General features: G+C 34.6%; 1 protein-coding gene across 2 annotated transcripts in view; it reads left to right on the top strand.

Moving 5' to 3' along the window:
- The window catches only part of LOC145661218 (polycystin-2-like), a 128,621-nt gene that overhangs the window by 80,775 nt on the left and 22,885 nt on the right, over positions 1-24,961 (top strand). For both annotated transcript variants that reach the window (XM_081726676.1, XM_081726679.1), the window contains exons 8-11: positions 10,312-10,542; positions 19,718-19,807; positions 22,013-22,165; positions 22,987-23,219. In XM_081726676.1, coding sequence (XP_081582802.1) covers positions 10,312-10,542; positions 19,718-19,807; positions 22,013-22,165; positions 22,987-23,219 — 707 coding nt within the window. The remainder of the gene's footprint in view (positions 1-10,311; positions 10,543-19,717; positions 19,808-22,012; positions 22,166-22,986; positions 23,220-24,961) is intronic.

Below are 24,961 nucleotides of genomic sequence, written 5' to 3'. Positions count from 1 at the left end.
GGTATACCCTTACTATATGACTTTCCCCTAGTCCTAATATGTACCCATATATTTGTTATTCGCCTTTTGTCGTTACAAGAGGTCTTACAGGGCTTTTACCTCCAACTGTATGAAGACTATTCTGTACTTCCATGTGATGTTCTGGTAGCTGTATCTCCTAAACCCCTGGAGCTTCGCACCTATAACTTCACTGAAATACTGACCACATTTAGTACTACTTTCTCATATGTGTCTCAGTCAGCAGCTCGATTCACCCAAACGTAAGGTTTACTTGTGAGAAACATACCTGAAAATAATACAATGTCTCAGTGCCTTAACTTTAAATTTTATCACAATATCATATACGGCACGTAAAAGAAGTAACTGCTCCTGTAAATCGTTGTATAGCACAATACAATGTTGATTCAATCGTAGCACAATTCTTTAAAATAAATATGAAATGTTCTGTACATTACCTTGCCCCAGTCATCCTTGAATCTATTTCTCATTTCATTTGCTCATTCCAGTTTTTGCCTTGGCATTGCTGGGGTCAATTTCGCCTTTTTACGAGCCTTCGCGCTGAATAGCCCGCTGTACACAATCATTTTCTTATAGTAGATGGAGATATGTCAGTTCCATACACTTTCAGGTGATTTGATAGATTTTTACTAGTAGCTTTTCTATTGTATTTAACCATCTGTACTAATTTTCTTTTGTTACGAGAACAGATTTTTGGTTTACCGCCACAAGCGATTATGCATGTATGATTCACCAAGCTTCAAGGCTTGGCTTACTCGACTAACTGTTTTCTACAGAAATAAATAGCTTTCTATTTTTATCTATCTTCATTTTTACAAGAAAGTAACACAAAAATGGTACTGATTTTAAGATGTTTTACCTATTATGCTGTTTTTATGTAGTTAGAAAGTGAAAAGAAATTAACAGGAGGAGAAACTGTAGGAACGGAGCCAGTGAACGGAAAAGGATTTTTGACTTCGACATCTAAACATTTTTCCCACTAATTGAAACATCAGAGTTTGTTCTTCATGGTTATTGTGTTTTGTTGAGTTGTTTATTAGTTAAACTCATCCCAATTTAGAAGGTTGTTCAGAGTTCCCATAGTTCTGGAGAACCTGGAAAAGTTAGGGAATTGAACTTATTCGTAAAAAGTCTGGAAAAGTCAGGGAATTTGAGTACAGATTTTACTTCTTAGAACTTACTTCACTTTTTGCCTTATCCGGTTAATTGGTAGGGGATATTTTATAAAATAAGTTAGTTTGCGTTCTAAAACTTATGCGTACTAGATGAGGATCTCACTGGTCGTGAAAAGTATAGTTGTTTTTTTTACATTATATATAGACCTAGAAATATATAAATCGTGATTTGGAGAAGTCAGGGAATTCGTGGTCGCAAAATAAATGGGAATGTTGTCATCCAGGGAATTGCAATGAGTATATGGTAGCATCTAGTGTATCTCCTCTTAGACAACTTCTCATGAATAATTCTTATTGAATAAAGCGTGAATAATAAGTAACATCTTAACTAGACATACACCGTGCTTGTGGGTTTTCTCGGGGTTCTCCCGTTTCCTCCCACTTTCTTCATTCCACCATTTCACTCATTTCTCATTATCACCGTCTCCTTTAGCCTAACCGGCATAACTGTGGGACGTTAAACTTAAAGATTTCATTTCAACGTTTTAAATAACCCCACAGTGTGCCAGAAGGCAGAAGGGTTGTGAAGATGTTAAAAAAAAAAAAAAAAAAAAAGGGCTCTGTGTTACTGTTTGCAGATAAGTTTTATTAGGTACTTGTGCTAGTACTGATAGTGCTAATTTCCTCGTTCCGTCCACAATTATTCCGTTGAAGATTTGATATCTTCAGAATATTAACCATGGACTGATCAATATCTGAAAAACTTTATTAGGTTGGTCGGAAAGATCCACTTTGACGTCTCGTAGGGAACTCACCGCTTCAGCTACGCAACACAAGGATGGGTCAAAGTTACACGTCTAATGTTGCAAACTCAGAAAATGCCCAGCTAACAGGATCGGATACCTCAGAAGTAAAGAGGCAGCGCGTTGTTGAACCGAGTCGTATAAACTTGCACCATGAAAAATACACAGTTGCGAGTGACTTTTCTTTACAAGTTAAAACTGGGACATTCTGCACAGTCGGAAAAAAAATGGCGAATAAACGACCGTTCGTCGTTGTTTTGTCAAATTTCGTTCCGATGATACAGCATTGCAAAATGAGGCTCGCGGTCACCGACCAATATCTTGTTCGGATGAGCTTCTGAGGAACATCGTGGAAGTAAACCCTCTGAAAAGTGTTCATGCCATTGCATACGAGTTTGTCATACACCATACTCTTGTCGTTCTGCGACTTCATGCAATCAGTAAGGTGAAAAGATTGGGCTCATAGATGCTACATGAATGGAGAACAGCCAATAAGAATTGCCGTCTAGAGGTTTGCAGTTGTCTCAGTGCACGCAATGACCGGAAAAATTTTCCGCGTCGGATTGTCACACTTCAGATGAAAAATTGATCTGCTATAACAATCACGAATGATCTGGGCATGATTGTCCAGAACGTGTTCTCAAAGCACCTCTTTATCGAGAGAAGGTGTCGTTCCTTGTAGGTGGATTATAGTGGGAGTGATCCATCATCATGTCTTTCTCAGGTAAGGTGAACCATTAATGCAGACTGTTACAGTACTAAATTTCATGAAGTGCATTACAAACTTTCCCGCAAGCATCAATCTATGGTCAACAGACATGATATCGTCATGTTGGACGACAATACTTCTCCATATGTTGCGCAAAGGCTGTCCATGAGTTGCAGTACAAAACCCTTCCTCACCCACTGTATTCCCTGCTATCTCTCCCACTGACTGCCACCTCTTCCGGCCAGGCCCGTATTTATACTGCATATTGTGCGCCCCTGTGCTGTAAACAATTTGCCGCCGCCCCCCAGCACTAGTATCACTGATAACTGATAGGACAAAATAAGAAAAATAATTGTTTACATTACTCACCGTCAATAATGGTTTAATAGCATCTATATTAATAATACAATAAGCTCTGTCTGTAGCGCTTTTCAACTCGAGAACCATAATATATAGAAACACGAAATTTTAATATGTTTGAAAGCTCTCAGAGAAGTGATACAAATGGCCTGTTGCAGGTCCATAGGCCACACCTGAGTGCAAAGTCCCCGTAAGAATAATATGGGGGCATTTTAAAAATAATCGAAAGCGACCAATATTAGAGTTGAATTCATAGTTTTTGGGGTCGTTGAGATGAATAGTGACAGTTTTAATCAATTTAACTTCAAGATCATACTCCATTCCCCAGGGAGGGGTCGAGCAAAAACGACAGATATTAGTATTGAATTCATAATTTTCGAGGTCGCTGAGTTTAACGGTATCGGTTTTCATGATGTTCAGGTTCATCCTCACCCCTTGGGATGGGGGAGGATAACTTTTTAAAAATAATTAGATAAGCTAGCTAATTCGTAACTACTGTAATTAGAGCGAATTAAATATATTAACATATTTTCTCGCGCTTGTCGGAACTCTATAGGTTGCTAGTTTTAAATATTACTTTATTGTTAATCTTTAAAAAATCCAAAATTTTGCCGCCCTCTAAATTCTGCCGCTCTGTGTTCGAGCACAGAATAGCACTTGCCTAAATACGGGCCTGCTCCCAGCATGTCGATCACTCCTTGAGGGGGGGGGGGAAGGGAAGATCTTCCCTGAAGAATTGGGCGGTACAACATGCATTTGAGGATATCTTTGTATCGTAAGCCTGGAGATTTCTTTCGTCACGAAATCCATTCGTTGACTGTGCAATGGTAAATGTGTGTGTGGTTGCACAGGCCGACTATTTTGATTAATCAAGTATTGTAGGTTTTTTAATTTATTTATTTATGTATTTTATTTTCTCCATCTTTGAAAATCAAACAGTGACAGTACTTCTCCCTGTAGAACAGTGGTTCCCAACCTTAAGGGGGGGGGGGGCGTGAAGAGCAAGCAAGGAGTCCCAAGCTATGACAGAAATAAAATGCGGTATTGTGAAACGAAAGCCAGCTTATAATAAGCATTTACACTTTAGCTTTAGCCATCTACAAAATGCTACATATTTGACATGTAGTCTTCCCTATTCCCATTTAAGATTAATATTTTATTAAAAACTAAATAATTATACAAATTAATTTTGTGGGAGACCCGGGTTCGATTCCCGGCGGGAACTCATGTGGTTCGGATTCCACATTAATCAGTAGTTCCCGTCTCATATAGCCTCGCTGCTAAAAGGGACGTTAAACTCAACTCAACTCAACAAATTAATTTTATATATATATAAAATTGTCAGAAACTAGTACAAAATGCTATTTCAGTGTATAAAATAGAGTTCAGATATTTATCAGATAAGGGCAGAGGAAGAACTGAGTGTGATGGGTTGACATTGCTTTTCTTTCACAAGTTTCTTGATATTCGGTGATAAGTTCGACAAAGATGTTGTTTGTGTTTCTACGTTGGAGTTTATTTAATATATCAAAAAAGTAGGAGAAGATTATTTAATATATCAAAAAAGTCAGCAAGATGTGGAAGAGAAAATACAAATATGCCACCAGTAAAAGAAGTTTAAAGATCATATCTTTTCCTGCACTTAGGAGAAATGTTTCCACGTCTAACTTAAACACATACAGCCTGCTTAACATACAGGGTGGCCCAAAAGTAGGTATACAGTACCGTTCATTGCATTTTATATAATTTCTTATTGTTATCCATCAGGTAGAGTTAGTTTCTTTATTGTTTGTTTTTAATATGTTTTTACTTACACCTTGAGCTCGAAACAGCCGAAGCAAATAAACTCATAAACTATAATGTTATACTTGATCAACGCAGGGGCGTATACCTACATTTGAGCCACCCTGTATTACCTTTTGACAACCAACGAACTTCTATATGGAAAGGCAAGGTTTTATGTTGAGCACTGAGGTCAGAGCCTCAAAGAGACGAGTATTCAGAGCACTTGACTTTACAAAATTAACAACTTCAGTAGCCAATGATAATGCCTTCTTTAGGTTCTCTGGTCAAGTTTTTGGAACTAACTAGGGAGTACTTGAACCTGAACCCACAAAGTGGGGGTGATGTATATATTTCCTGAAAGCTTGGGTCAAGGTAAGATCAAAACCGGTTACCAAAATTGGGGAGGTCTCATGCATTCCGCTTGGTGGCAGCACTTTACTCATTTTTATTGAAATCTTTAAGCGTCCGTTGCAACCCCGAAAAATCTGAAACGGTGAGACAGATATGAAAACAGAAAAACATGTCTTTCATCATTTAAAAAAAAAAAAAAAAAAAAAAAAAAAAAAAAAAAAAAAAACGTATCAAAGTAAAATAAATTATCCCAGGGTCCCAGACGGGGTCCAACTCAAAATTTTTAAATGGAAATGGGGTCAACTTGCATATCATATGAAAGTTGGTGTTAAATGAAAGAAGATAAATCAAGTCTCGACTCTTGATGATAAGCCTGTGCAAAATGACGATGGGTCAAAATGCCAACACAAGCGTCACTGAAAAGTCTATGGCCATACGGTGAGACAGGTGAAAAAAAAAAATAAAATAAAATAACTAGATTGTATCAAAGTAAAAAAGCAGGGTGTCTACTGGTCATGAAAGTCATGAAAGTCATGAAAAAGTCATATAATTTGCTTAGTGGTCATGAAAGCCATGAAAAAGTCCTTTATTTACCCAACTGGTCATGAAAATCTGAAATCTCAGAGTATATTTTTATACTTCATACTTTTATACCTTATACTGCATGTACTGAAACAGTTGTATCAGGTCAGTAATTGTGAGAATTTCCCCCACCAGTTAGTGCTGGCTAACTGGTACTTTACTGTCTTCCTAGCTGCTCCCCATTTCATCTTCTAGTCTCTGTAATATAGTAATAACTTTTTACTGTCCAACTTTCTGATCTAGGCCGTTGCAGTCACAAAGCCTTTGATACTATCTGTGCGAAATGCATCGTCACGAAGGCGAGAAGTCCTCAAAAGGCAAAAGGACACCTACGAAGAACAAGAGAAAGCAAAACGCACCATGTTGAAAGACTTAAAATGTTTGGAACTGAAACGTAAAGCTCTCAGTGACTCAGTAACTTCAGAACTTGATAGAATTGATGTTCAAATTAACTCATTGAAAAAGAAGTTGAACTTGTGATATTCAATCAAGATGTCCTTTTTTGTGTTAACTTTTTTTAAAGTTTTGATGTGATTCTAGTATGCAGACTGTGAGAAAAAATATTTGTAAAAGTACCCTTGAAAAAAAAAGAAGAAAGAAGGCATCAGACCCCATCCAGGATGAAGGTTCCATTATGAACAAATTCAATAGGTCTTATCAGTATGTTTATGTACGCTAATTTCAAATATGACACGATGGAAAAGAATTGTATATTTACGTAATCAGTCTTTCGTTGTAAACGAAAATTATAAATGTAGAATTCAGAGTACATAAAATGCAGATAAAAAACTAGCTGAATGTAACGGGACTGTTCACAAGATTTTTTTTAAATCTATAGAACCTGGTAAGCCTTAAACCCATACTTGAACCGCAATTAAAAATTCGTTTACTGCCTATTAAATTGCTCTTGCATTTTAAAATTAGTTGTCAGCTAATCGACATTATGTACATTAGACAAATAAGAACATAATGTGATCTTCATCTTAACCGATGCACCACTGATAGTAGGGGTTTATTATTACTAATGGTAAATTTTATCGCCATGGTCATGAAAATTTGAACAAAAAAGTCATGAAAAGTCATGAAAAAGTCATGAATTTACTTCCTGGTATTCCAGTAGACACCCTGAAAAGAAATGTCCCACGATCACTCGCAGGATCCCAGACGGAGACCAACTCTGCTAAGGAACTGAACTTGCATAGTTATTTTGTTAACATGTCAACCATATTGTCATTGCATGAACATGTACTGATTAGTAACCCCCAGAAAGGTTTACGTCCTCTCGCTACGACAAGGCTTGGGTAATGAGAGAGAAAAGGCCCAGGCTGGATGTTGTTTATGTAAACATTGGAAAGGTAAAACTTATTGAAAAAGTCGTGACTGTGCTAATTGGAAATGCCTGAGAAATAGGGAAGAAATCCGCCGACTCTTCCCTGCGAAACATGAGAAGTTCCATTTTCTGCCGCAACTAATACTGTACCTGTTGAAATCGCTGAGAGAGACTTTGTAGAAAGTCTATAGGAGTGGCCATAGACTTTTCAATGACGCTTGTGTTGACAGTTTGACCCATCGCTATTTTGCAACAGGCTTATCAAGAGTCGAGATTTGTTTCATCTTCTTTTACTTAATACCAGCTTTCATAAGATACTCAACTTAAACCCCTTTCCCATTTCAACATTTTGAGTTGGACTCTGTCTGGGACCCTGCGAAAGACCCTGGAATATCTTTCTTTACTTTGAATCATTATACTTTTGAAATAATGATATATCCGTGTTTTAGTTTTTACATCTATCCCACAGTTTCAGATTCATACGAGTGGCCATAGACTTTGCAATGAAGATTCTGTTTATATTTTGACCCACCGCTATTTTGCACAGGCTTATTGTACAGAGTCGAGACTTGATTCATTCTTCTTTCATTTGACACCAATTTTCATAGGATATGCAAGTTGACCCACCTTTCCATATAAAAATTTTGAGTTGGACCTCGTCTGGGACCCTGCGGGGGACCCTGGGACAATTTATTTTACTTTGATACGTTGTACTTTTGAAATGATGAAAGACATGTTTTTTTGTTTTAATATCTGTCTCACCGTTTCAGATTTTTCGGGGTTGCAACGGACTTTATGGACACGCTTAAAGATCTCAATAAAAATGAGTAAAGTGCTGCCCCCAAGCGGAATGCATGAGACCTTCCCAATTTTGGTAACCGGTTTTGATCTTACTTTGACCCAAGCTTTCAGGAATATACCTGTATATATCACCCCCACTTTGGGGTTCAGGTTCAAGTACATCTCTAGTAAGACTTGTCTGTGAATTGAGAAATGTGAACCAATAATAGTAGGATTTCTGTACTTAGCTAGCTTTATAAATCCAGACCGCGAACCTGACATTGCTATAACTCCATCAGTGCATATTCCTGCAACTCCCTTTCAAGACAAACCGTTTTCAACATAAAAAATTACAGATAGCCAGTTTTTAAAAAACAAAATTTCTTCCATTAACCTCTTTTCATTTACGAACCAACAGTACACTATTAAATGGCAACATTGAAATATGTCCGTGGAATTATCACACTGCAGGGCAAAAATGGAGATTTTATTTTATTTTTATTTTTTTATTTTATTTAATTTTTTAAAAATCTTTTCAACTACCTGATTTTTAAATCCAAGGCCATTTCATTAATTCTGTGTTTCACAGTATTGTCTGCAAGTGATATTTTGTCAGTTTATTCAGGCTTTCTTCCCCAAGTGTAATTTTGGTTGCCTTAAGTATGCAAGGTTTGATAAGAGTCTCACCAATAGTTTGAGGGTTTTTATCTTTGGGTTCATATGAAAAAAAGTTCATATGATTTCTTCCACCATTTAGATATTAGAAAAAAAAAAGTTCATATGATTTCTTCCACCACCTTTTGATTTTGCTTGTGTAAGTTCCAGAGGAATCCAACTTCATACGTTTCGGCGCTTTCTTTTCACAATAAAAGAATCTTTAGATTTGTCTTTGAGGGCTGGATGTACTGTTGACAATTGTCGTTGCAATCGGAATGGGCGGAGAACATCATTGCTAAGAACAGCATGCTACACAACAGACTGTGCTAGTTGAATACCATCTTTTTCAATGAATTTAAAAACATACCTAATGTAATCTTCACTATACAATCTTCTCTTTGAGCTGGAAGCTGATATTTTACTTCACACCCACACACACGCACTGACACAAACGAGAAATTACGAACACAATATTCATAACACCAAAAAATAAACTTCTCAAATCAGAACAGCGGCCTTAGAAATTAAAGAAACACAACAAATGTTTGTTAAGTTCCAGTACTATAGATGTAGACAGTCTGCGTTATGTTTATTATTAAGGAGCACAATAGCGACACTGTTGAACCAAGAAAGAAGGACTCCGTTATCAATCAGTAATCAGCTTCAAACTAAGTAATATAGGCTTTTCATGTATTAATTGTTACCAAGAGTGCCCGAAAGTAAATACTAAATACTGATGTGCTTGCTTTCGATATTACCCGCAGTTCTTTACTTTTAAAGTAGTTTGTTAACAGTTACATTTATTTATTTATTTATTTATTATTATTATTATTACTATTATTATTATCATTATTATTATTATTATTATTATTATTATTATTATTATTATTATATTTGTTATTATTATTATTATTGTCGAAAGGGTTCTTCGGTGTGTTCGAAAGTACTAAAACAGTTAAAAGTGCATAACTGGTTTACAAGGAGCCAAGACTGTATACTAAATTGTGATTTTTTTATGTTTATTTAACTTACAAATATTATAAATGTTTTAACAAAAAGGCGTTAAATCAAATATTGTACAAACACAAAATAACAATTAGTAAGAACTGTGGTTTCATAGAGACCAAATTTAATAATAATAATAAAACTGCACTACAGTGGTACGCAGAAGTCCTGCTGGAAACAAATATAAACTGGTGAGTATAGAATATTAGTACTAAAGATTTGAGAATTCAAAGCTGTCTGAAGTCGCAAAGGGGTCAGCTAAAAACTACTATGGCCAACGAGCAAAATGGAAGAGGGATGGGACGTGAAGTATGCAAGGTTTATCAAGAGGGCTTCAGGTTAACAGGGTTAGAACCACTGGTTTAGTAATAAGTACTGATTTAGCGATTTCGTCATCTTTGTGAATATCAAACTTGAAATCATTGTAGTTTGAAGAGAAACTGTACTAAAACCAATTTGTCGTCTTTAACATTTCTCTAAGTCATTTATGCATAGAGTAGAATATGTTACAGAGAGGTCATTTTTGAATGTTTTGCTCTTCACCATATCATATATCAATTATTTTGTATGCTCTCATATTCTATAGTTACGAGTATATGAATAACGTTGTGTATTGTGTATGCCTTCTAAGTTTTTTCTTCTAAAAAGAAACGAGATTTTTTTTAATGATGCAGTTTTTTGAATGTCCCAGTTTTGCTTATAAGAATGCAAGTTAAAAACTACATCCTTATAAGGCAATGTTTTTAACGAAAGTTTTTATTTTCTCTAGACTTATTTGTTAATGAGCTTATTTCTTATTCTTATTTTCCATTTCAGCTTTGTTGGACTGCAATTGGTTTGGAGTGCTCGCGGACCATAATGCTTCCAACTGTGATAAATGATCTACTTCAGCTGACAGATAATTACTCAAATATTTCACGTCTTTTGACATTGCATACTGCCAATACCCATGTTGTAGCAATATTAGTATTTTTTGCTTGGATAAAACTCTTCAAATATATGAGATTTAATAGAACGATGTTACAGTTAAGCACAACTCTAGAAAGGGTAAGAAATTGTTTTGTTTCTCATCTAAAGTGTCAGGGATGAAGATTCAACCATCTTCAAAAGAATACATTTTTTTTTTTTTTTTTTTAATTTAATACTGGGTCATTGCAAACCAAATCATGAACCTCAAATACAATTATTCTCCTCATCGTCTCAGATTTCTATGAAATTTAGAATATATGTATATTCCATCATTTACCGTTAGATAGAGCCTCGGAAAGATTACTGTGCTCAAGGGTGTAAACGATGCAGCGGTGAGGAAAGTGGAACAACGTATTTCATTTCAATTAAGCTGTGCAAGGCTGCAGTTGAAGCAATAGCATTAATAGCATCAAAAATGTGGTATGAAATGAAAGAAATTCCTAAGAATTCCTAATTCATAAAATATCTGTCCAAACTGGTGATAGTCGATTTTGAAACTGTATATACATTGATTTATCATAGTCGCTATATGCACTATATTGCCATTTAATGACCACCCCCGTCCCCGTGAAAGACAAGCAGATCCAGACTCACAAATGCATCACGTGTGCTGACAAAAGGAAGATGCACGCTCGGGAGAATATCATACGATCGCTAGAAATAGAAATGAGAAAGGGTGATAACACTGCAAACTCTACCACCGAAGGCACGAAAATGTCTGATAGAAACCTGTGATACTTCAGACGCGTAGTGAAAGTAGACTAGCGAAAATACTGCAATCACAAATTTTCCGTCTGTATGTGTGAGTGATGCCCGTACATGTACTACTCGTCGCAGAGTGTTTGCACTGGGATTCCATGAATGAGCTGCAACCCATAAGTCAAAGATCACACAAATGAACGCTCATCGTCGATTGTAGTGGTGCAAAATACGGCGTGAGTGGGCAGTTGAACAGTGGAAATGTATCATGGTGAGCGATGAATCACATTCCATGTTGTGGCAATCCGACGGACGTGTATGGCACATAATAGGTTAACGCTACTTAACACCAAATTCTTCTCATTCTGGAATTTGGCGGTGAAGATATCATAGTATTGACCTGTTTCTCATAGTTTATAGTTAAATTTGTGGTGGCATCGCCTGGAACCATGATGTCGATGCGTATCAATTAATCTTATCTGCATGACCTACCCTGTGGCAATAGTTCGGTAGTGGGTCGCTTGTATTTCAACGTACAAGGCCAGCTTCGATAAAGCACACGCCATCACAGAGTTGTTTGAGGAAATAAAGGTGCAAGTACTCGACTGGTCGACTCAAGAGTTCCAAACTCAACTTTTTGAATATATTTGGGGTTAGTTGGAACACCCGTTGAAGGCTCGACCAAAATTTGTTTGACATACTCTGCAATACCACCAGATTAACGATAGTTCCAACCCAACATATAGCTGTTTTCTTCTTTTTTTCTTTAACTGACCCTACGTCAAATTATGCGTATTTTAGATCTACATGATATACGAAAAGTTAACTATAGTACATTTCTTTTCTTTTTCTCTTTTAGTAATAGTAATATTGCGAACTAAAGACACTATAATATCACAAACGTCCAATTTTGGAGGTTTGTACAATAGTAATAAAGCAAGTGAGACGGACGGAGCAATGCACATAGAAAATACCTTAGTGTCAAATATGGTGATTCTGATATGATGAATTAGTGGGATAATAGGAACAAACTTAGAAGAGACTGAAAGTTTGACCTTTTCCAAAAGCCTGTTCCAAAATTCACTTAAAAAAGTATAATGTTCAATCACGTAGATAGTTTCTAGTAGACGTAAAGATCATAATGCCGTTTGCTGCAATTGGAATACCGAACGTGTGCGGCTTCATATTACTTTCGCTTCAGTTTTGTTAGGCGAAAGCTATTTAATAAGTAAAATAATCAAACAGACCAATCACTGCTATTGCCAATCAGTATTGTTATGGGCTAAGACAAAGTTTAACAGTTTAGTTTTTTAGTTCAGAATTCGTTTTCATTAGTATTGATCTGCCATTATGTTGTGTTGCCAGTACTAAGTATACTGAAACAGAAAGTGGACGATGGGAAAATACATACATAATGTTGTTAAACAGTTCAGTATAGATGGCATTCAGAATGATGATCTGTTTTGCGGTGTAATACTTGTAATTTCAATAACAGTTGACGAAAAACACCAATGTAATCGTGTTACCCACCATATAGGCGGTGCAGAATAGGGAACTACAATGCAGTGAAGGTGAGGTGCAACAACAGTTCATTTGCGATGCACTTGCTTGTTCAACTTCAATAAATAGAAATATATATATATATATATATATATATATATATATATATATATATATATATATATTCAAATAATACTGCATCAAGCTGTTAAATATATTTCAAATCTACATGCAAAACAGAAAGGTAAAGTAGCAAATTTCTCATACAGTGTTGCAAACTAAGGACGCTACAGTATCGCGAACTTCGAAAAACAACCAAATTTTTGAGGGTATTACGACAGTAATAACTTTAGTAAGACGGACGGGTAATGCATAATGTCGAATACTACAGTTATCATAGACAGACATATTTCGAGTAAGTAGGAAGAAAGTTACAAGGAATTAAACATTTGTCTTTTTTTTTCAAAGACTTATTTCGCAAAAATGTCGGAATAAATAACGCATCCAATTACGTAGATAGATTTCAATGGAGAAAAAGATAATAATGTCGTTTACAGAAATTTGATATCTCAAATCATTCGGGAGATATGAAAAAATAGTAAAATTTGATATATTGCGTAAAATGGCGTATTTGTGGATCTTTGTAAAACATTATTTTTTACTTACTTTCCTTCTGTAACATTACAGTAATAGATTTTGGTGGGTGTAATTCCAACAAGTTCTCGCAACTACATAATTTTAAACAATGTTACAGACTTTAACAATTTCTGCCATATCTCCAGAACAGTTTAAGATACCAAATTACTCTAAACGGTTTACATCTATTGAGAGCCATGTATGCAATTGGATGACGTACTTATCGATTAAAGGCTTTTGAAAAAACGTCAAATTTTCATTCTCTATAACTTCGTTCGTATTCACTCGAAATCTCATAACATGTTCATACTATTAAACACTAAAGTACTTTGGATGTGCTTTTCCCGGTCTGTCTCACTTCCTGTATTACTGCTGTAGAAGTCACTTGAATTTGGATGTTTGTAATAGTGTAACGTCCTTACTTTGCAACACTGAAAAGTGAGTGTAGATTTGAACAGTAAGTGTAGCTTTCGTTTAACATGTAGATTTGAAATGTCTAATAATAACCTAACGTAGTGCTCTTTAAAAAAAAAAAAAAAAAAAAAAAAAAAAATACAACTTTATGTTGGATTGGCAACACTGTTAACGTTGTAGTATCAAGGAGTATGCCAAAAAAATGTCCTCATGGCGGTATATATTCCGCGGTAAATTTTGTCAAAATTCCGTGCCTGTATGAAACAAAACATTTGTTATGTTATAGATCTAACACATCTATTGTTTGTGGTTGAAATTAGTCAGATGCAATAAGGATAATTTCATCCAAGAAATTATCGAACTTCCGTAAAATCATTATTATTATTATTTTAAATTTTGTTTCATTGTGTCTGTCTTTCAGAAAAATAGTAATTATTATTTGGAGAAAGACAAATTTGCCTTACATCAACCTCAGATCTTATGTAGGAGTCCTTTTCTTTATACTCACAGGCACTTCTATTGCTACTTTAATAAATCTTTCCATTGCATGTGTGTGTGACACGAAAAGAAATTATTTTTTAAGATAACCTTCTCACGTAATATTTTGCGCAAGTCTTTTGACTGAATTCTAAACATGGCTGGAGAATGTGTGGCGTGCAGAGACCTTATGAGTCATTTCAAGATAATCGTCTGGGCCAAAATTTAAATGTAGAAAGACATTCTTAAAGAGTGAACTTACGGACCATTGTACTATTACAGATCATTTTGTGTTCAGAATTTAAAGATCTGTAGTATGTAGTACGTACGAGTAATTAGATTGTCTCAAAACTAAACCACTTATTTTCCCTGACATAAATAAGAAGTAGAAAAATATTTAATAGTACCCTTTGTAAATGTTTGTGGATATAATGAAAGACACTCTTCTGCAATATCTAAGCTTAAAAGAAGAAGAAACTGTGTCTTCCTATCTTAAACCGAACTGAAAATTATGAGTGGGTGAAAGTTGGAGAAAATTCACTAGCAATTGTCTTCCAGTGGTGAATTTTTGGTTAGTGCACCTACATCAACTATTTCATTAAAGCCCCCGCCAAGTGAACTTTGTGGTGGACAAACACCGTGTGCGTGGGTTTTCTAGGGGTTCTCCCGTTTCCTCCCACTTTCTTCATTCCACCATTTCATTCATTACTCATTATCACCGTCTCCTTTAGCCTAACCGGCATAACCGTGGGACGTAAAACTCAAAGATTTCATTTCATTTTTCATTTATATTTCATTAAATGGTAAAGAAACCAACTCAACAGAAACTAACCAGAATCAGAGCAAGTTACAGTTCGCATCAAACAAAGATCTGCCGAATAATAATAACTTTATTTTCAGTGCTACGAATAGCTCATAGGCAAAAATAGATTTAAACAATTATACAATCAAATTACAACAGACTAGAAAATTTATAGTATATAATGAATATAAGGAGATGATAGGAGAACAGTAGAAAGAAATGCAGAGATCTTATTAAACGCTTGCAAGGACATGGATTTAGAAGTGAATGCAGAAAAAAACTAAATACGTGGAAGTGCGTCGGGACCGTAATACGGCTAATTATGGATGCGTTAAAATACAGGGTATCCGAGAATCTATACAAATTTACGACGTTACATTGAAAGAAGTTAATGTGATATTTACATGCGGTTGTTTGCATTCAATACAGAAAGTCTTAAAGTTTTTTACCTGTTCAGTACACCTCTATGTGGACACCATGTGTGATACGAAGCGCATTCAGACGAAAATCAATTTCAGCCCATGTGCGCTGCAGCAAATCATCAGTTACTGTCTGAAAAGCAGCAAGGATACGCTGCTTTAGCTGTTCAAGGTTTGCTACCTTCGTAGCGAAGACGATGTCCTTAAGTTACCCCCACAGGAAGAAGTCCAGTGGTGTCAGATCCGGCGACCGCGGAGGCCATGATATCGGACCGTCGCGACCAATCCACCTATTGGGAAACACCAGGTATTCTCGAACTTCTAAAGACCAGTGTGGCGGAGCTCCATCGTGTTGAAACAGAATGTTTGGTTGCAGATCCTCCAACTGAGGAATCACATAAAACTGGAGCAAATCCAGATAGACCTGACCTGTGATTGAATTTTCAGCGAAAAAGAAGGGTCCAATAATGCGATTATGCATTAACCGACACCAGACATTTACCTTAGGGCGATCGCGCTCCATCTCACGTGTTACCTGAGGGTTCTCGGATCCCCATATGCGAACATTGTGCCTGTTCAACTTCCCAGACACATGGAATGTTGCCTCGTCACTGAAATAAATCTTTTGCAGGAACTGGTTATCGTGCTCAATGCGGTTCAGCATGTAACAAGCAAAGTCAGTACGTCTGGGTTTGTTGGTTGGCAATAAGGCCTGAAGGAGTTGCACCTTGTAGGCGTGCAGCTTCAGCCGTTTATGAAGAACATCATGAACCGTAGCCCTGGGCATATTCAATTCTCTCACCGCTTTGCGAACAGATTTTGTTGGACTACGCACAAAGGCCTGTTTCACTCTTTCCACATCTTCCTGACTGGTACTTGGTCTTCCAGCTCCTTTCTAGTGCAGAACACTTCCCGTTTCCATGAATTGTTTATACCAAGCTTTAATTGTAGCTCTGGTTGGAAGATCACGTGCATACTTGGTCCTTAATTCCGCTGCACCTGAGTCTCCGACTTCGTTTCTATGTACCAGGCAACACACTGTGCTTTTTCTTGTGGTGTCCACATCTTCATTTATTGTTTGCTAACCTGTAAAAGACAAAAGAAGAACCTGTAAGACTTTCTGCATTGAATGCACAAAACCGCCTGTAAAAGAAAAAAAACTTTGAGACTTTCTGCATTGAATGCAACAAACCGCATGAAAATATCACCTTAACTTCTTTAAATATAACGTCGTAAAGTTGTATAGATAATTCTCGGACACGGTGTATTAAATAATACTTATGATAAAGTGGATATTTTCAAATATCTAGGATCAATATTAACAGACGAAAATCATATTCACGAAGAAATTAAATGTCGACTAAATGCAGGGAATTCGTGTTACTATTCGGTTCAAAATCTCTTGTCGCGAATTCTGTCGAGGAATTTGAAGCTTAAAATATATAAAACGATAATCATCCCTATTGTTCTGTATGGTTGCGAAACACGGTCGCTTACTCTGAGGGAAGAACATAGACTGAAAGTATTTGAGAAAAGATCCTGAGACGAATATTCGGACCCAAGAGGAACGGAAATGGCGGAAACTTCATAACGAGGAACTACATAATTTATACGGTTTACCCAACATTGTTAGGTTAATCAAGTCTAGGAGGCTTAGATGGGCAGGTCATGTAGCTAGAATGGAAGAAAGTAGAAACGCTTTCAAAGTCTTTACTGGAAGACCAATCGGAAAACGACCATTAGGAAGACCTAGATGCAGATGGGAGGACAATATTAAGATGGATCTCGCAGAAATAGGAATACAAAGTAAAAACTGGATCCAGTTGGCTAAGAGTAGAAGTCAGTGGAGAGCTTTTGTGAATGCGGCATTGTACCTCCGGGTTCCATAGGCCATAGAGTTAGTTAGTTATAATGAATATGTGTATTTACTCAGCAGGTTAAGGCCCTTTCGGAAGGTTAGTATATTCAAATTACAAGCTGATTTATAAAACAAGATTAAAATCAAAACAGTCAAATTCATAATATACCATTTCCAGAACTGTGCAAATTAAAGTGTCATTTAACTATCATTTGAAAGAATTAACCAACCTTGCTTAAAAGTACACGGCAGACAAAAGATCTTGGTGACTTTATTGTCATATTTCAATATAAAAGATTGGTTGATTTGATAAAAGATTCTAACGTAAAATATATAGTGAAAACACGTAATAACATTAAATCAAGATTGGCAGTTTGATCCCTTTTCATAAAGTTAAAACAGTTTAATTTTTTGTAAGGAGTGCTCTGTTACTCTTTCTTTGCATATGTTCATTTTAAATCGTTGTAAGACCTTTAACTCTTCTCAGTAGTTCACATATTGAATTTAGTGCACCATTGTCGATCGAGTCTTTACACTATAGCTCAGCACTCTTATTTCTATATTTTTTAAAGAATTCGCCAGTATATTTGTTACCCAGTACCATTTGAATAAAAAAAATTGTCAAGAAATTTGTTTCTTTCCAACAGCGATTGAAGTCGTCAATAAGTTAACCATGTTCATTGTCATGTGAATAGTAATTATTTTTCATTTTATAACATAGTAATCTTATAAAACATTTCTGTACTGCTTCAGTTTTGTTTACAGGTGTATTAATCAAACTGTTCCAGACGACTAAACCAAGTTCAAGTTTGAATTTAACAAATATCTTATATATGTACACATAAGAACAGCCATTTACAAAATCAAGGCTTTTTTTTTTCGTTGATTGCGCTATATGATTTATATGATTACCAAATTTCAATTGTCTATTATACATAATACTAAGATCTTTAATTTGTTCTGCTTTATTTATTGTTACTCCATTAATTTTATATTTTCGACATAAAATTGAGTTTTATTAGTGAATGTCGTATATTTAGTTTTTAGAGTTGATCATTATTAAATTATTTCACATCGGTCATTTATTGTATCTAAATCTTTCTGTACCACATAATTATTATACTCATTATTAACTACTCTAAAGAGCATATTATGTCATCTTCATTTTCAAATATTTCACTTTTCCTTGTAGATCATTGGTAAATAGAGAAAAAGGAAGCAGGCCAAGGGGAAATCCTTAATGTATTTTCTTCCCTGTTTGACCTTAACTAGATATTACATTGATTATTTTTATTTTAAAAATTCTGTTTGATAAGTGCTTTTCAAACCGTTTAATATATGATAGTGATAGGTCAATATTTGATAACTTACAAGTAATTAGTGATATATGGAGTCAAAGGCCTCTGACATATCGATGTCTATAGCGTCTACTTGTAAATTACTTTTTAGTGCAAAGTATGTAAAAGCGGTAATATGAATAAAATTTGTTGCAGTCGATCTATCTTCGTAGAAACTATATTGTATATCATTTAAAGTATTCTTTATATTGAAATATAAATGTTTGTGTACAATTACTTCAAAAATATTAGAAAATACATTTACTAAACTAATAGGTCTATAATTTTTAAAATCACCTCGATCATCAGATTTGTATATTGGCACAAAATATATAAATATACATACATTCTTGTTTCCATTTTGAAGGAAATACTCTAGTCTTTAACGATGCGTTACATATGTTAAATTTGACGCCACTTCATTATTACAGATTTTAATGACATAATACGGAATGTTATCAGATCCAGGTGTAGTTCTCTCTTTAATTTTACTGATTGTTTCAATTACATCTTGTTTTCGTGATAGATGGAATACAAATCAACATATAATTACTATTATATTCTGTCAGTTTCACATTATTTTATATTTTGTTTAATAATGATTATTATAAAATAAACGTATTCAGAAAACTGAAAAATTTAAGTGCTTGCACACTTCAGTTGAAATTCGTTTATTTTATTTTTGATTTGAATTTTTTTAAAGTTACTATTCAAAAAAATGAGAAAAAGAAGTTAGAGAAATAATATGTACTATTTTGTTTTCAAGTTCTGAATTCCTAAGATATGATTTGTTCTATAGAAAAATTAGGGCTTAAGATACGAATTGAGTATTTCGTTTCTACAGTAAATTTGACCTTTGACTGAGACATATATGTCATGTTATAAATTGAAGTTATAATTCAATGACAATATACTAAATAAAACAACAAATATTGATCATTTGACCCATATTATAAAAATGTAATAAAGATTTCAATATAATCAAAACTGTTTCAGTTGCCAGTCAATAAAAAATAAGTGTTATAGGTATAGGCAGAAATATATAATATTAAGTTAATACTCAATAAGTTTATTTTCTGTTGCTCGTTAACACATTCTTCTTCTTTTTCAGTGTGCTAAAGATGTTTTTGGATTTTCATGCATGTTTTTTATTGTATTTCTGGCCTTTGCTCAGATGGGATACCTGATATTTGGTAGACAGGTAATTTGTCGTTTTCAGAATATAAAATGAAACATACTAACAAATTCAGTGAAATTTCAATTATGAAAAATAAAATCTCGTAGTGTACGAACGGTTAAGACCAGCTGTAAGACGTACATTAACTGAACAATGCGTAGCAAAAAATACCATTTGTTAAGTGGCTTGCTTCACCTTAATTGAAGAAGCTTCTCGATTGAGTCATGATGCTAAGGTAACACAAGAAGCTATGCGCTCCTACTAAGATTCCAACCAGGAGTTACATTACATACATAGTGGAGGAGTAGGAGAGAAATAGTTAGCAATTATCAATGAGAGCATCAGTTTGTGTATTAAAAAGGAAACCCTTGGATTACATGAGCTATACTAATTTGTAGTTTGTAAGCTCCGAATCGAAATTTCAGAATTCTGTTAATATTTTCATCATAAAACCAAAACTGTGAACTTACTTCCTTATTATTCTCTGAAGTCTTTAATTCCTTAAATAACTCACTTTACATAGATAGTTCCCATTTCTTGCTGGAGTTTATTTAATCTTGTTTTAAAACGTTGCGTAAGTGTAAACCACAAACTACAACGTTGATTTTTCGTTCATATTTTAAAATTAAAACTTCCTTTAAAGTTGGATAACTCATTGCGTTCCTGTAAGTCTTAACTTCATTGCACTATTTATTGATAGATGATAATATTTCGATGTGGATTTAGTAGAAATATAAACCAACCTTATAGCTTATACTGTGACCTTTCTTATGATTGCGCATCATTTACTAAGTACTTATAGACTAACCTGTATACAAATTTTCTGTAGCTATTAAAAACAATTTAAGAAAAAATTTTATCCTACGGAACACGAATTTTGTTTTGATGGTGAATAGGTGATAATCCTCTCGGATTTGTCTGAAAACCAGTATCTGGTGTTTTGAGAATTTATATGTCGGGATAGGTACAACCAGACATCAGTCGAAAATCCAATAGGAGGTCCAACAATTCAGCTACGATTGTTTCAAAGAGCCATGTGCAATGATAACAAGATTTACACGACACATTCTTTTGTTTCGTTGCGTCAATTTACGTTTCAACTTACTAGCTTCTAGTAAATACAATTCTTAAAAGTCCAGATCAGTTTCAATGCTCTTTTAACGAAAGAATCGAATAGTTCCATTTTTCAGCTTTAATTCTAAACGTGTCTGTAGTATTTCGTTTATGTCCAATATTCCACTATAGAAACTTTATTTAATATCGGATGGACCAAACAAAGTTAAATTTTGGAAGCATTAAATATCATTCTTTTGCCTTCGAGAAAATTTTATCAGTTCAACTTTAACAGTTTTGTCCCAATCAGTATCCGTTCAAACCATGGTACATTAAGGAGATAAGAGATTTTAGAACGAACAAATCTTCAAATGCTTTCTTTTTTAATAGTAACTTCCCAAAGTGATCTTAGCAACCAAAATAATATTAGAAACTCGAACACAACATATCATACAATGAAGAAGTAGTGTACAAATAAGGAACTCTAGTATTACACATAGCAAAAAATGAGGTGTTGAAACAACACAAAATAACTACCACTTTAGCGTGTTACTTGTGTGTTAATTCAGCACCAAGCACATCGCCTTCCGAGCATATCAGAAATAGCTCATTACTATCTGAGAGAATTTGCATTGGTATTTATTGTTTGGTATGTGCAAAGCTTTGCGGAATATATTTCGCATTTATGCCAAGTAACGAATTATATTCTATGTTTTCTGTAATCGGTCACAATAATATTGTTGTAAACCTATGAATCGTTTGACAAGTTACATGGGTAACAGTTCTGCCATCGTCTGTTCTAAGACACAAGAATAATAGATAAAGAAAACAGATGGAAGCACTGCTATCCATGTAACTGTTGTTAGAGGATCTACAGGTTTACAACAATATTATTCTGACTGATTACGGAAAACATAGAATATTATTCATTACTTGGCATAAATGCCAAATATATTTCGCAAAGTTTGCTCATACCAAACAGTAAATACCAATGCAAATTCTCTCAGGTAGTAATGAGTTATTTCTGATATGCTCAGAAGGCGATGTGTTTGATGGTGAATTAACACACAAGTAACACGCTAAAGTGGTAGTCATTTTGTGTTGTTTCAACACTTCATTTTTTGCTGTGTATGACTACATATTAATATTTAGTTTATTTTATTCTTTGTTTTGCAGGTAGATGACTTCGTTACATTTGGAGCTTCTGTATTTACTCTATTGAGAATAATTTTAGGAGATTTCGACTTCGAAGCCCTTGAGAAAGCTGACAGAATATTTGGTCCAATCTTCTTTTTGTCGTATGTTTTCTGTGTATTTTTCATGCTATTGGTAAGTCACAAATAAGATTTCCGTGCAAAAATTATTTTAAGATAAAAAGTAATAAAATTTCAAGCTTTACGTTACGAGAGTTGTTATGTGAAGTAATAAGGTATTTAGAATTACGGTATTTTTTTTTTATAAAAAAAAAGATATTTAGAATTAGTTATTTTTGAAATTTTTGAAAAGAAGAACAGAACGGACTATTTAATTAAAAATCCTCCTAATTCATAGATTCTGTTAGTTTTTCTTTAATATTAAAATACACATAATTCGAACACAGTGCAATGCAATAAAACAGTACATGTATTATTATGGTAGAAGGTAAACGTACATAATTATTCCATGTTCTTTTACTTTTGTAAATGACAGCCATATTTAAATGGTGAAAATTTCCTCTGTTCAGCTGAATTGTAGCTTTTAGATCACAAATACAGATATTTAGTCATTTGTTAAAAATAAATAAATAAATAAATAAATAAAATAAAATTCCAGGTTTAAAGTCCGTTGAACAGTAACCTAGAACTGAATTACTAATTAGACATTAGCATTATTTGTGTTGAATTGTAATTAATTGCACAACCTTCTAAGTTTAAAAGTTTAGAGTATAAGGTACTTTGGTTCAGTCAAATAGTTATTATTGCGACTTCAGAAAGAGGCTATTTTTCTTTAACTTCTTAAAAGGAAGGAGGTGGGGGCTATTTGAAAAGGATCTTCCATTATTTCTATCACCAGTATTATCTTGTAAACTGTAACAAGCATGCTATTCTGTATTATGTATATGTACTACAGTTTTTGCTCTTCATGTTGATATTAAATTATATTTCTTCCAGAACATGTTCTTAGCTATTATTAATGATACATATACCGAAGTTAAGGCTGATTTGACTGTTGGAACCATGCAGGAACTTAGTATATACGACTACTTTCGTAGAGGAATTTCAAAGATTCAGAAGAAATTCGGTAGAGGACCTCATTCTGTTGAGCTAGATGACACATTGAAGATCGGTTCCGCAGGAGCGGGAGGAAAGATATCTTGTGCTGTGATAAGAGACCATTTAAAAAGGTATGAACTTTGAAAAGCACTGTGAATTCAAATTTACTTTCTTATCTGAATTGTTTTAAAGAAGTGAAACTTCATATAATCGAATAAAAATGAAACAAAATCCCAGTTCAGTAATAACAAGTGATAAGACAAAACTGAAACGTTTTAGCTTATTTAAAAATTTTATAGAAGCAAATGTATAAGTAAATAAATAAATAAATAAATAAATACGTTCTAAGCTTGGTGTTTCTAAACTCACCGCTCCAGGTCTACATGAACTGCAGTCGTTAAAAAAAAATGGTCTTCATCAAAAGTACTTTGTAATCCAGTGTAAAACACGGTCTTAGTTGCGTTTACATTATTGGGGAATGTGTTGTTAAAATCCGATATGAGAGGAAGAAAGAATAGTCGAAGCTTTGACATTTACTTGCATGTCTTCATTTTATGCCTTATTATTCCGGCGTATATCTGAGAAATTATACGCTTAATGACTTTACTGTAGTTCAGTCGTTGTTTAAATTAAATATGTTTTATCCTACATACATATTTTGACAGAAAACATCGTTTAATGTGCCATTGTTTTCAAGTTAATCCAATTGTCGTCATCCAAAACTTACAATTTGGTTTGTCTACAAAGTGTAAATAATGTTGCATTTCCACTAATTTTCGTGTATTATCCTTATCAAATACTGGCGAGTGCTACTGTAGACTTTTATCGATCTGTTGCTGTATGTCCAAATTATCTTTATAACTATTTATCGTGGACAGCTCTCTTTCGTGTACTGCGCAATGCTTCTTGATTACATAATATAGTCTCGCTTGAAAGCCGTTCCTTTATTGCTTCTTTACCTCTCGGTATGCAGTGAAAAATCTCATTTAACCATCGATTGTCATTTCTTCGTTTAATATATTCAGCCTATTACCGTAGGACAGGATGACTTTTAGAAAGTAGCCTGGATACTTCGCTTCGCATGCTGTTTGTGGTGCGTCATCAGGATATTGTGTACAATGCTGTTTCTGCAAAAGACAAAAAGAGAGTATCAGATTTGTAAGTTGCTTTGTACGCTATATAGTGACATTGAGTGCAGTCCAGCACCCACAAACGGTGAATCAAGGTTTTAAAGTGTTTGTGGATTGTCGATCGTAGTCACATACGACATTACTTGCTGCTAATCAGGTGGCTCCTGCTGAATCAATTGTGTATATATAAAACAAATATTATTTACTAGAAATCCTGAAAAATATTGTAAGGGAACACTAAAATATATAGACTCTACTGCAGTTTGGGTAAACCTATCATTAGGCCCGAAGAGGAAGAAATAGAACAGAAAGAAAATATTAAAGCAGAAAACAAGTACGTTTAAAGCGTCCAATTGGTACAATATAGGAATGCAGAGCCACTCTAAATATTCGGTGAGGTTTTCCTAACTTTATTTGTTGACGCACAGAACATGGTTTTCTTCGTCCTTAGGACTTCTTTCACAATTCCTTTACTTGTTTTTATTCTCCGTTCACTTGTCTGATACCTCGTGTTCATCAGTATCTTGATATCTAAAACCTGCCACCCGTTCTTCTCCCTTCCTCCAAACTTTATGTTCTGTACATTCCTTTTTGTTTCAGTCACTATTACGTTCGCATATGTATTTTCATTCCAGATTCTCAGAGTTTTCCCTCGAGCTTTCTGACATCGTGTTAATTTACATTTCAGATTCCACACTAGAATAATTATCATTTGCAAAGCGAGTACACTTAGCCCTTTGATC

This window comes from Thermobia domestica, chromosome 1, assembly GCF_964235325.1.
Source record: "Thermobia domestica chromosome 1, izTheDome1.hap1.1, whole genome shotgun sequence".
Lineage (NCBI taxonomy): Eukaryota > Metazoa > Arthropoda > Insecta > Zygentoma > Lepismatidae > Thermobia > Thermobia domestica.
Note: the sequence above shows the minus strand (reverse complement) of the source record. Positions and strands in the feature narration are given on the sequence as shown.